This window comes from Heptranchias perlo, chromosome 1 (genome assembly GCF_035084215.1).
Source record: "Heptranchias perlo isolate sHepPer1 chromosome 1, sHepPer1.hap1, whole genome shotgun sequence".
Classification (NCBI taxonomy): Eukaryota; Metazoa; Chordata; class Chondrichthyes; order Hexanchiformes; family Hexanchidae; genus Heptranchias; species Heptranchias perlo.
This window is the reverse complement of record NC_090325.1, coordinates 145,629,252-145,642,769: the sequence shown is the minus strand read 5'-3', so window position 1 is coordinate 145,642,769 and position 13,518 is coordinate 145,629,252. Positions and strand designations below refer to the sequence as shown.

Below are 13,518 nucleotides of genomic sequence, written 5' to 3'. Positions count from 1 at the left end.
GCCAGCCTGAAAATTTAACAAAAATAATTGCCCCATTTGGTTTCTGTACTGCAGTAGGAAAACCCTGGCCTTTTAAATTTTATCTGCTTCTGGAGTCGTAGCAATGCTGGACATTAGGAGTGCACAAGTATCCCTTTCACCCAGCACTGATATGAGGGCAAACGTGGGAATATCATCTGACATAATTCTGCTTTCACATGTGCCTGCACATTTGTGGACAGATGTATTATGTGTCTGTCCTCAAATGGGCCAAAAATTTTGATGGGCAGAAAAAAGACCATAGACCCAATGTAATCAGGTAACACTCCAAATTCTGCTCCTGCCTGCTCAGAATATGGTGTTTCTATGCCAAAAGCATTGAGGAAAACTGGGGCTACAAAGATTGTCAAGAACATTAGAATAAACTTTAACATCCTTTTCTGGATTAAATTTTGTTTAAACAATAATTGCTGAATACTTTATCACTGTAACCAACTTGGAGTTACTGAACATAAACATGTGTGAGACAGCTAAAATGTCAGCAGAAATGCAGTCATTAATCAGGCGTACTTCTGAAATCACACTATTTCAACTGCTGTACGTGTATCAGTTCTGTTTCCTGTCCTGTACTTTCAGGCGTACTAAACGAAAGGAAGGATTTGCAATTATATAGCACTTTTCACATCCTCAGGACATCCCAAAGAGCTTTAAAGCTAATGAAGTACTTTTGAAGTGTAGTCAATGTTGTAATACAAATACGGCAGCCAATTTGCACACAGCAAGGTCCCACAAACAGCAATGGCATAAATCCTGCTCTCTGACGGAAATTTAATCATTCTATGGGTATTTCTTGGAAATCTCATTACTCCTTATTTTAATAGTTTTCGGTCATTAACATTTTTTTAAAAACTTTTTCCTTCCTTCTATTATTTAATTCGATTATTTCTTAACCTCCCTTTTTGTTGCTTTCTGTAACTGTTTTTACAAATGATTTTAATGTTGCACATTTCACTTCCTGGATTTTACATTCCATTTGCTGAAACTGTTCTCAGCGTGTCAAAAATTCTGCAATCTGATTGGTCATTGGGAGAGAGCGATCCTCTTTCTTCTCCCACGGGTCCTAGCTTGAAAGGTCATTAAACCTCTTTCCGCACGGTGTGACAGTTCTGCAGTGGAGATATCTAGAGGTTGTACTTACTACCTCTGCCTCCTCTCTCCATAATATTTCTACCACCCTCTTATGGGCTTCCCATTCGCAGTCTCCTTAAAGCCCTCACTTCAGCAAGTAGAACATCGACGTATGCATCAGAAAACCTACGGGCCCTTCCTGCTGCCTACATCCCTCTCCTCCTTCAGCCATTCTTTCACTTCCTCTGGTGTGGATCCAGAATTGACAAAAAGCATCTCCTGATGGTGCAGATTGAGGAAGTCTGAATATACTGGGTCTTCGCCATTCACCCCAAATTTGCACCAAAGTGTCAATCAGAGCACAAGCCACGATGTCAGCTGGCACTGAGGCAGACCTCCCGATGGAACTGCCTGGTAACTTAAGTATGCTTGTGTTCTGGAGCTGCTTCCTGTTTTGAGGTTAAAGGATTTTCCTTAGCAATGTAATCTGACATGCTGTTGTCCAAGTGATGCATGGTACTAACTGAAAGTCACTGAATGCCTGATTGCGATGACGCATGACTGGTCCTTTACTGCGTCTGCTTATTCTTCTTTTTAGTCTTCCCTTGTGCTATTCAGGAATTCCTATGAAGTTAGTTCCAGGAAATGTGGACTGAGAAATCGAGATAGATTTGACAAGTGGTGGTGTCACACTTGGATGACAGACATCACAGACACTTATCATGGCCATCAGCAACCAGAAATACATTGCCACGTTTAATTCTAAACTTGAAGTCAAGATCCTTATAAGATATCATTCTGTGCCAGTTGTGCAGAGCAATGTGTAATGACACAGGTATGTCGGTCAGTACCAGAGCATTATTTGACTATATTTTATAATTAACCAACATTTAAAAAAAGCATTGACAGCACCAGCAGACATCATTTTTTAAAAATTTCAAAGCAGTATTTAAAAAAACATATCAATAAATAGGAACATAGGAACAGGAATAGGCCACTTAGCCCCTCAAGCCTGTTCCACCATTCAATGAGATCATGGCTGATGTGTGACCTAACTCTGTATATCCGCCGTAGTCCCATATTCCTTAATACCTTTGGTTAACAAAAATCTATCAATCTTAGATTTAAAATTAACAATTGAGCTAGCATTCACTGCTGTTGCAGAAGAGAGTTCCAAACCTCTACTACCCTTTGTGTGTAGAAGTGTTTCCTAATTTCACTCATGAAAATCTGTATAAACCATTTACAAACTATGAGAAGAAAAACCTGAGGAGCTTAAGCTACCATGATAGTCTGCTCTAAATAGGCAACACTGAATGTGGAGAACTCTGTTCCTGATCAGGTGAAAAAATTGCCTTCAGAAATGTGCACAGGCTTTTATGTAGCATGTGTCAGTATACATCTTAAATCAGTGCGTTACTATGTCAAAGACATCAGGGACATTGGCCATCAAATGGTTTCTCCAGATCATTGATCAGGACTTGGCTCAACTTCAGGGCTGTGTGAAGGATGTTGAATGAAGGTAGGTATGAGTGAATCAAAGAGTTTTCTTTACTTTCCAAAAGTATCCAGATAGTACGACAAAGTATTTTTTTTTAGCTTTTTATAAATACATATAAATATATATAAACTATATCCCAAGACACCTCATACATGAAACTGTGATGGTACACAATAACTATCGTGGTAGTGCTAATTTCATGTTTTATTTATTCAAATTTGTGTTACTTCTCTTCCTTTGGTTTGTGTGACAGCTTGCTTTTAATTTATTTTGCAAATGACTTCATGATATAACAACAAGTGATTTGGATCATCTGTGGGGATACCACACTTCCAAAATAAGTAGATTAGTATTAAAGTAATGTTCAACCATTTTTTACTTGATAGGGAACATTATTTTCTTTCCAACCTTTAGTTCAGCAAATATAACTTCGAACAACAATTACATGCATGCACTTTACTGGGGAACTGAGGAAAGGTTTTTAGATCAAAGGACGGGAGTTAATCTGTTTTCTGGAATATACAGGACAAGGGAAAATTAATTATAGCTATTCAATTGTATCTCAGAAATGCTGGGTAGAGATCTTCATGAAGATTCTGTCTGAATTGATTGTGGTTACAAGGGAATGTTAGGACTCTTGTGTTTAAAGATGGCACTGATTTAACCACCATGAATCCATTGCATCACACTTTTCAAAATTGCCATACGTCATGGCATTACACCCAAACACTGGACAAAAAAAAGTAATTGGCTGAAATAAGGATTTATCTGTTAAATTACCAATCAAATGCCCAACTGACTAAATATGAACAAATCAAAAGTTAGGATAAAAAATCAAACGAGGAAAGGGTAAGCAGCAGAAAACTGAGCAGATTGAAGGATGTTGAATGAAGGTAGGCATGAGTGAATCAAAGAGTTTTCTTCACTTTCCAAAAGTATCCAGATAGTACAACATAGTGTATTTGTTTTTAGCTTTTTATAAATACATATAAATATATATATCCCAAGACACCTCATACATTAGGGGGAATGGGACTAACTGGATTGCTCTTACAAACAGCCGGCATGGGCTGTAACCATTCTATGATACTAATCAAACAGCTCATCTTTTAAATAAAGTTACCAATCCCAAACTGGCAAATAGCAGGAAATACCAACCCAAATTGGCAAGTAGCAGGAAGTGACCAAGCAGATCACTCAAGAACATTTGTGATTTATTTTCCCCCACAGCTGAAAATGTATCGGTAAAAGTAAAGTAAAAATTATACTCAGACGAAACACATAAAAAAAATGTTTATTCTTACTTAATACAGTTGTCTGTAATCTGTTGTAAATTCCTGGAAAGTTTTTCCCCCAGAGACTTACTCTTGTGTTGGGAACCCAAGGCTCAATTTAGAGTATTTGGCTGGAGCTTGAATTGTTTGTTTGGGTTTGCCATTTCTTCCTGCAAATGCCTTGGTCCTATCATTTATCAGACTTCTAAAAAAGTGTATTTTAACTTCTAGCTCCTAGGCTGATTGCATTATTATTATAATTTCACCATTGGTGGCAGAACCTTCTGTCAGCCTGCTCCTATGCTCAGGAAATCCTTCCCTAAATCTTTCTACCTTTAAACATGTTCTTAAACTTTTTCATCAAGTTTTCAGTCACTTCTCCTAACTCTCCCATCACAGTTCTTAAGTTGTTCTCTTCATCTCCCCTCTTATTTCTCCTCCCCCTCATGGTACCCTAGGACATTTTCTATAGAGACAAGTTATTACTGATGATATAAAAATATAAAGAAAAAGGAAGAGAAAGACAGACAGAGAAAGAAAAATAAATGAGAATTAATGACCATCACTGGAAGAAAGATCAAATTTTTTGTCTGTGTACAATGCCATGGGAGGTTAACAGTATAATACATTGTGTGTTACATAGTATAATGCTTCTATCATAAAATTGCGTATCCTCTGAAGTACTGTGAGCACAGGCAATTAGCTGCTATATAATTAAAAATAAAATTGTAAACAATTAAGAAGGTAATATATCATATAGGCAGAAGAGAGGAATGGTTTGCTTCTATACAATGGTATTTTTAATCTTTATTTTACATTTTCTGCATTACATTTTGAGAGGTATACTTCAGGATGAGATTTCATAATAAGTGAAATTCTACATTGAGTCATAGAAGCATTTTTCATCAGCAAATAAGTCACCACAATGACATGCTAAACTACTAGATTGCCAAGTTTAATATTTTACTTATTTAATCACTGGACGGCACCCTTTATCTCAATTTCTCTTTATTTTACTTTAACATTCCAACTGCAGCTTACTTAAATCCAGCTCTGTCGTGGGAAACAGGGAGCCAAAACAACCAAAGAGAAACCAAGCACCAGACTGTGACTTTGTGTGAGCAACATATTATTAATTTTCTATGATGTTGCAGCAAAATTTGGCTGTTTTATTTTAAATTTAAATGTAATGTTTAGCAATAAATAAATTATATAAAACAATTGTTTCCTCAATATTTAAAATTTTATATTATGTCAATTAAGAATTAATCATTTATAAAAAGATTACCATGAACTAAAACATTTCTTGTGCTGAAATTGGTTTGCGTTATGACTTATTTGAATTTCTCTGAAGAATATTTATGCTAATGTGAAGCTTCTTCTCTAATCTGTGGTTTGATTTCTGCTTGATCTGCTGCATAATACCATCCCTATACTTTCATGTTTCAGATTCAGAGCAACTTCTGACATCATTACCAGAGAAGCTGTCAGACAGGGAAAACTTATGAAATACCAGTAATTGTGCTTACCTGTCCTACAATGAGTGGGACTACTACAGTCATGAACAGCTGAGAGAAAATTGAAGTAAATGGCACTGAAGAGGAAGAGCCCAGCTGCAAAGCCAAAAACAGAAAAAGTGAAGGAATTGGTATACTAGTAACGAATTAAAACATATTCGGCCTTCAATATTTATATCTGTACATAAAATGTTCAAATAAAAAGCAGAAATAATTTTACAACCAATATTTTTTTGATAAAGGAGAGGTTCTTTGATACAGTCATTGTGCTATAAAATGTAAATGAGCACACATATAGAATACATTGACTTAAGTTGCAAGCTATAGCAATAAACAAAAAAACCTGAATGTTTATAATGCTATTTATAAGACTGAAGCAATTATTGCACCATCACAAGTAATTCCGTCATCCAAGCAGCAAGAGTTTTCCAATTATTGCCTGACATTACAGTTAACATTGGTTTTATTATACACGTAGGATAGATTTCAGAACAAGACATTTTATATATATCCTGTAACTTGCGTTTTGTGGAATCTGCAGGTAAGAAGTTCTGTTTTGTTATCATTCATTGAAGACATAGACAGGCAACGATGAGTTATTTTCCTTAGAACCAATCACGTTTAGTACTTTTGGTCAATGGCTAGAACAAACATAAGATTTTTTTTTATATAGTACTGATTTTCTCCATTACTTACGATGGAGGTTTAGTCAATTCTCCACATGCATTTTGGTTAGATGGAAAAAGTATATAATCATCAGGTATCCCTTGTTCTTTGTGAAAAATGTAACAGATGCATTTGTGGTGAATTTTTAAACATTGGCATTGCTAATGAGTACCATACCTTAACATCAGTTCAGGAATACTGCAATTTCATAGTTACATTTAAAACTGCATTTCTGACCTGATGCATTTAATTTGCAATGAGCTGACAATTACACAGTTATTACACGTTAATCTTATTCTTTTTATACCTACAGCTTATGTATAAACTTGAATTAAAATGGATTAAAATGTCACCAGAATAAATGGTGGCAAATCTGAACTTTAAGAAAATAAATATATACATGATTAGATTTTTTTAATACCATTGAATCCCCACATTTAGTGGACTGGAAGTGAACAAGAGAAAACCTAATAAGGTGAGAGCAGCTGACATTTACCATCATACAGAAAATATTGGGCTCTAAATTGGGCTGCGTAGCGCCCGTTTTGTAGGTGCTACACGGACTCCTAAGGACCCAAAATGGCGCCATTTCTAGCGTGACGTGCACCGGACGCCATCTTGGAAAAGGTGTTCGTGCACACACACATAACGAATGCCGGCACCATGTAAAGTAGGGAGAATGTGCTGTAGATCAGTGTGCAACACTGATTTAAAGGGACAGATTCAATTTTGGAACTCCACGCTCCAACCAACACACTGTCTTAACCTCGCACAGCTGAACAGGTCTTAAACAGCATTGAGAACCCCCCACCAGCCCCTCCATCCTACAAGGGATCATGTAGGAGTTACAGGGTAGTTGCTGGATTATTGCTTCAGGCTGCTGATGCATTTGTACCTGTTTTTAGAGGTCTCCTATACTTGAATACTAGAACTAGGGGACATAGCCTAAAAATTAGATCCAGGACTTGCAGGAGTGAAGTTAGAAAATGCTTCTACACGCAAAGGGTGGTAGAAGTTTGGAACGCTCTACTGCAAACGGCAGTTAATGCTAGCTCAGTTGTTAATTTTAAATCTGAGATTGATAGATTTTTGTTAATCAAAGGTATTAAGGGATATGGGGCAAAGGCAGGTATATGGAGTTAGGTCATAGGTCAACCATAAGACATAAGTGACAAGACGGGTAGATGTGGGTATAATGTGGATAAATGTTCTAATGGATAATTTGTCTGTTGTAACAATTCTGTGGGAAGGCGTGCATCCCTGGGGAACAAGAGAGGATGTTGGGTATATAAGGCAAAACCTAGAAAATTCTGTGCCAAGAGAGAGATGGAAATGGCGTATGGAAGGTGGAAAGCAGAAGATGAAATGCTATTGTAGTTAGCGACCTACATTATTGTTATTAGTTATTATTAAATTCTTTCTGTTCTGTATACATAACAGGGTTTGAAGCTTTGTCTAGAAGCTGTTCAAGATCCTTTCATTTGGTGCTTACATAAGTCTTCACATTGTGTTTAGCATTGGTCTGGAGCCAAAACTCTTCATTATTGAACTCACATGATGCAGATAGGGTAAATCAAAGATTACAAGATTGGAATTAGGGTTAGGGTTGGGATTCCTACCTTTCAAAAATGGATTTATGAATATTAGTGAAGAGTGGGCAAGAAACTTACTCCAGATCAGACCTGACGTTAGTGAGTTTTTTTAAAGTATTATCAGAGAAGTGACAAAAATGAATAGTGCAAGGGGGAAGGAATGGCTAAAATGAAACGCCGAAGACAATTTGGCCCCGATATTTACGGGGAGTCGGGGAGGGAGCGGGCACTGCTGGCAAGGCAAGCAGTCCAATATCCATTTTTAAAAAATGGCCGAGCTGCCTGTGGATGCGCAACAGGCTCCAGCAGCAAGCTCATATAATATTAATGAGGCCCGAGGCTCATTTTCAGGCTGGCCTCGGGCCTCCCGGTTGAGGCGCGCACTTCATGTGCGGTGCCCACTTCAGACCCGAAAACAGGCCTAAAGGAATTTCAAAGCCCATCTATAGGGAGAGTTAACTATTTGTGGAGCAATGGCAAACCCCAAGTCTTTTCTGATATAAATACTATTACAGCAAAATTAAATCAAAAATAATTTTATTTGTGTAGTTTTGATTTCTTTTGCCAAAACAGTGTTAAATATCATTAACATGAACTCATATTACAGGTTACATAAACACATCAACAGTGTACCCACCCACAATAGTTTTAATGGTTTCCCATGTAACTATATCCAGATTTGTCTCCAGTTTAAAACCCATTGCAAAGAAATATGAAGTAAGAAAGATAAAACATTTAGCAAGCATTGACAAGCAATATATGCTACGTTTTAAATTTATATACGCATTCGCAAAGCTTTTAACAGTTCTTGCCACTATATTCCTGCTGCTGTTACTTTGATTTTTTAATAAAGGAAAAATCCTTCAAATGATAATAGTGTTCTGCACCTACAAAGATAAATTTTCATGTTCTACACTTTGTGTTAAAACAGTTATGGTTTGAAGTTTCTACCTTTTTAAGCAGTTTCCATAAGTAGACTGAGCCTTCAATGAGCCAAAACAACGATAACTTGCATTTGTATAGCACCTTTAACGTAGCAAAACATCCCAAGGTGCTTCACAAGGGCGTTATCAAACAAAATTTCACACCGAGCCACATAAAAAGATATTAGGACACGTGACCAAAAGTTTGGTCAAAGAGGTAGGTTTTAAGAAGCGTCTTAAAGGAGGAGAGGTGGAGAGCTTTAGGAAGGGAATTCCAGAGCTTAGGGCCTAGGCAGCTGAAGGCATGGTTGCGAATGGTGGAGCGATTAAAATCAGGGATGCATAAAAGGCAAGAATCGGAGGAGTGCAAAGATCTCGGAGGGTTGGAGGGCTGGAGGAGGTTTCAGAGATAGGGAAAGGTGAGGCCATGGACGGATTTGAAAACAAGAATGAGAATTTTAAAATCAAGGCGTTCCTGGACTGGGAGCCAACGTAGGTCAGCGAGCACAGGGGTGAAGGGAGAACGGGACTTGGTGCGAGTTAGGATACAGACAGCAGAGTTTTGGATAAGCTCAAGTTTATGGAGGGTGGAAGATGGGAGGCCGACAAGGACAGCATTGGAAAGTCAAGTCTAGAAATAACAAAGACATGGATGAGAGTTTCAGCAACTGATGAGCTGGGGCACGAGCAGAGACAGGCGATGTTACGGAGGTAGAAGGAGTCGATTTTGGTGATGGAGCGGATATGTGGTCAGCATCTCATCTCAGGATCAAATAGGACGACAAGGTTGCGAAAGGTCTGGTTCAGCCTCAGATAGCGGCCAGGGAGAGGGATGGAGTCGGTGGCTAGGGAATGGAGTTTGTCGCGGGGACCGAAGACAATGGCTTCAGTTTTCCCAATATTTAGTTGGAGGAAATTTTTGCTCATCCAGTACTGGATGTCGGACAAGCGGTGTGACGAATGAGAGACAGTGGAGGGGTCAAGGGAGGTGATGGTAAGGTAGAAATGGTATCGGCAGCGTACGTGTGGAACCTGACGTGTTTTCGGATGACGCCGCCGAGGGGCAGCATGTAGATGAGAAATAGGAGGGGGCCAAGGATAGATCCTTGGGGAACTCCAAAGGTAACATTGCAGGAGCAGGGAGAGATACCATTGCAGGTGATTCTCTGGCTATGACTGGATAGATAAGAATGGAACCAGGTGAGCGCAGTCCCACCCAGCTGGACGACGGTGGACAAGCATTGGAGGAGGATGGTGTGGTCAACCATGTCAAAGGCTGCAGACACGTGGAGAAGGATGAGGAGGGATAGTTTACCATGGTCACAGTCACATAGGATGTCATATGTAACCTTGATAAGGGACGTTTCAGTACTGTGGCAGGGGTGGAAATTTGATTGGAGGAATTCAAACATAGAGTTGCAGGAATGATGGGCACGGATTTAGGAGCCTGTACACATGTCGTGAGTGCGATAGCGTGCCAAAAGGCCAACAATTGCTGGAGAATGTGTGTAAATCGTACCACATCTTACTGTCTACTCCAAAAGGCATGAAATACCATATTGTCAGACCTTTACATTTAGGCTAAAACCAGTAGCCACATTTATTTAAAAGTAGTATAATGACACAGAAGGAGAAGATACAAAAAGGTACAGATACAACCAATACTTAGAGAATAATAAAGATATATAAAATCTATCCTCTTCAGTATATATTTCATACACATTCCAATAATCTGCAAGGCTTTTGAATGAAACAAATGTTTGTAGACATCCTGATGTGATGGTTGTACATGCACAATGAATTTCGTCTACCCCCTCCAGTCTATGGACTGGCACAGAATCATAGAACGGTTACAGCAAGGAAGGAGGCCATTCGGCCTATTGAGTCTGTGCCAGCGCTATGCAAGAGCAATCCAGCTGGTCCCACTCCCCCGCCCTATCCCTGTTGCCCTGCAAATTTTTTCCTTTCAAGTACTTATCCAGTTCCCTTTTGAAAGCCACGATTGAATCTGTCTCCACCACCCCCTCGGGCAGTGCATTCCAGATCACAACCACTCGCTGCGTAAAAAAGTTTTTCCTCATGTCACCTTTGGTTCTTTTGCCAATCACCATACAATATCATTTCAAAGATAGATTGCTCAACCACCAAGCAAATTGTGCCATAATTAACTTCTGAGTACATGCAGTTTCACAAACAAAAAAAGATAGCTGCCTCCATTAAAACTGCCACGTTTGCCTAGAAAACAACAGTGGCAAAAAGTAATTAATTGGCTGTAAAGTGCTTGTGGACATCCTGAGGATGCGAAAGACACTGGGGGTTAAATTGGTTAACCCCGAAAACGGGCGTGAGGATCGCAGTGCCGATTAACCCGTGCCCAGTCGTTGAGATGCATGCAGCATGTAACATTCATGCTGCCTGGTGATTTCTATGACGGCTGCGTGCAGCCAGCCCTACCTGCGCTGTTGAGTGCCTATCCACCAGCAGGGGACCCAGATATCGTGAGTGGATAGCACGACTTAAAGGCAGCCTGCACCTCTTAAAGGGAAGGTGCACTGTGGCTGCAGGAAGTGATGGAAGTCAATGGCGAAGTGAATCTGTACTGCAATATAGTGAACCATGGTGATGATGGGAACACTAGAATTTTTAATGAGCAACAGTTTGGCTGCTCAAAGTTTGCGGGACTCTTATATTTTGAAAATATAAGATATGGGTATGAACGGAGTCTAAATGGAGATCAGAAATCACACACATAAAACAGAGATACAGGTCCCGTCCTTATGTTTACAAACAGTTGAGTTCCTTCAAAACAGTGAATGAAGGTTGCTGAGCACTACTCCCCCCATCACCCATCTACCAACAACTCTTTCAATCAGTACTCAACTCTTCCAATCTGATGCTTCCTCGCACCCTCACACTTTACCACTGTTGCAAGCTGCACACCCACAACTCGGTCACACACAATGGCAACTATTTAACCATGACAGCCACATCGCCCAAACATTTTGCAGGATACTCACCGACACACTTCCCGCTTTCTTGCGGGAGAAGGTGGCGCATAACAGAGGCAGCAAGTGGCAGTGGCTCCATGAAACATGAACCTGCTGTCCTCTCTCAGGGTGACAGCACTCCTGTTGCACTTCTGCCACACCGCCAGTGCCCTTGCTATTGTCTGTCAGCTAGCCAGCCCACTCCCTGTAGAGTATTAAAATATTATAGGAACAGGAGTAGGCCTCGAGCCTGTTCCACCATTCAGTGAGATCATGGTTGATCTGTGATCTAACTCCACATACCCGATTTAGCCCCATATCCCTTAATACTTTTGGTTAACAAAAGTCTATCAATCTCAGATTTAAAATTAACAATTGAGCTAGCATCAACTGCTGTTCGTGGAAGAGAGTTCCAAACTTCTACCACCCTTTGCATTTCCTAACTTCACTCCTGAAAGTCCTGGCTTTAATTTTTAGGCTATGTCCCCTAGTCCTAGTATTCAAGTATAGGAGATCTCCAAAAACAGGTACAAATGCAGCAGCAGGAGAAGTAATAATCCAGCAACTAACCTGCAACTCCCATATGATCCCTTTAAATAGCACTGGCGAGGGATCCTCCACCCGTTTAGGAGCTATTCAGCTGTGCGAGGTTAAGACAGTGCGTTGGCTGGAGCATGGAGTTCCAAAATCGAATCTGTCCCTTTAAATCAGCGTTGCACACTAATCTACTGCACAATCTCCCTACTTTACATGCTGTCGGTGTTCGTTAGGTGTGCATGCGCAAACGTCTTTACCAAGGCAGCATCCGGTGAACATCACACTAGAAGTGTGTGCACGCATCGCGGATGCCATTTTGGGTCCTTAGGAGTCCGTGTAGCGCCTATACAACAGGTGCAACGCGGCCCAATTTAGCTCCTGCCGTATATAAATGCAAGCTCTTATTTTCTATATACAAGATTGTCAATGAGTCATGCCAGCTCCATCTCCCAGTCAGGTGTGGTTGCTGCACCGTTCTCTATAGCACGACCCACTTGAGGGATGGGAAAATCATAACTCTCACTCAATGTTGTCTCTGGCCTTTCCATCCTAACCAATGCTACCTCTTGTTTCTCCCCTGCCTCCCTGGGCACCAATACCTTTCTTCCCTTCCCCGACAGTCAGAAAATACCGTATTAATGCATTTTGTGCTTTAAACTAATGAAAATAGAAGCATTGGCTGATGGCTAGCAACAACATTTTGAAAATGCTGATAGCCCCAAGGGGGCAAGTGGCTTGGGGAACACCAGTAGGCGAAGAGTGTCTGACAGTCCTAAAAAGGACAGAGGAAGCTCAGCACATTCTCACTCCTGCCTCTCAATCCCACCAATCCTTTGCCCCCCCCCCTCAACACTGCAGACCCCCACATCCTTAATGCTGCCGGCCACGCCTCACTCAATGCTACCATGCACAGGGGCCCGCAATACTCCTGCATCCCATGGCTTCTCCCCACTTCATAACTCTGGGATCTTTGCCCAGGAATTCCACACTCCATGATCAACCCCCAAAAACTTTCAGATCCTGTGAACCCTCTTGAACTGGTCTGACATTCCATGATCACCTTAATATTCCCTAAATACAGCTCCTCAGTTCTCCCAGACCCAGGCCCCACCCCCCCTCTCCAATTCTCTCAGACCGCATAATCTCCTGTTACATTTTTGGATCTATTCTGCCCTTCTTACTCCAGATACTTCAGATTTTGTATTATAGATTACTCTCACGAGTCTCAGCTCCTTATGATCTCGGGAGTATGTTTGCTGGCCCTGATACAGATGAGTTTTTGATATTGAGCTCAAGATAGTGAACAGAAAATCCTTCTGTGATTGCTTTAGTTACAGGATTTATCCTGTGCCTTACAGGAACTTTCTCACATCTTCAAAAAGCAGTTGAGCATCATATCAAACCCAGTTTCAGA

General features: G+C 40.3%; 1 protein-coding gene across 1 annotated transcript in view; it reads right to left on the bottom strand.

Annotated features, from left to right (window-relative positions):
* The window catches only part of slc10a7 (solute carrier family 10 member 7), a 293,348-nt gene that overhangs the window by 63,448 nt on the left and 216,382 nt on the right, over positions 1-13,518 (bottom strand). Inside the window, exon 7 of the mRNA XM_067992302.1 lies at positions 5,412-5,495. Coding sequence (XP_067848403.1) covers positions 5,412-5,495 — 84 coding nt within the window. The remainder of the gene's footprint in view (positions 1-5,411; positions 5,496-13,518) is intronic.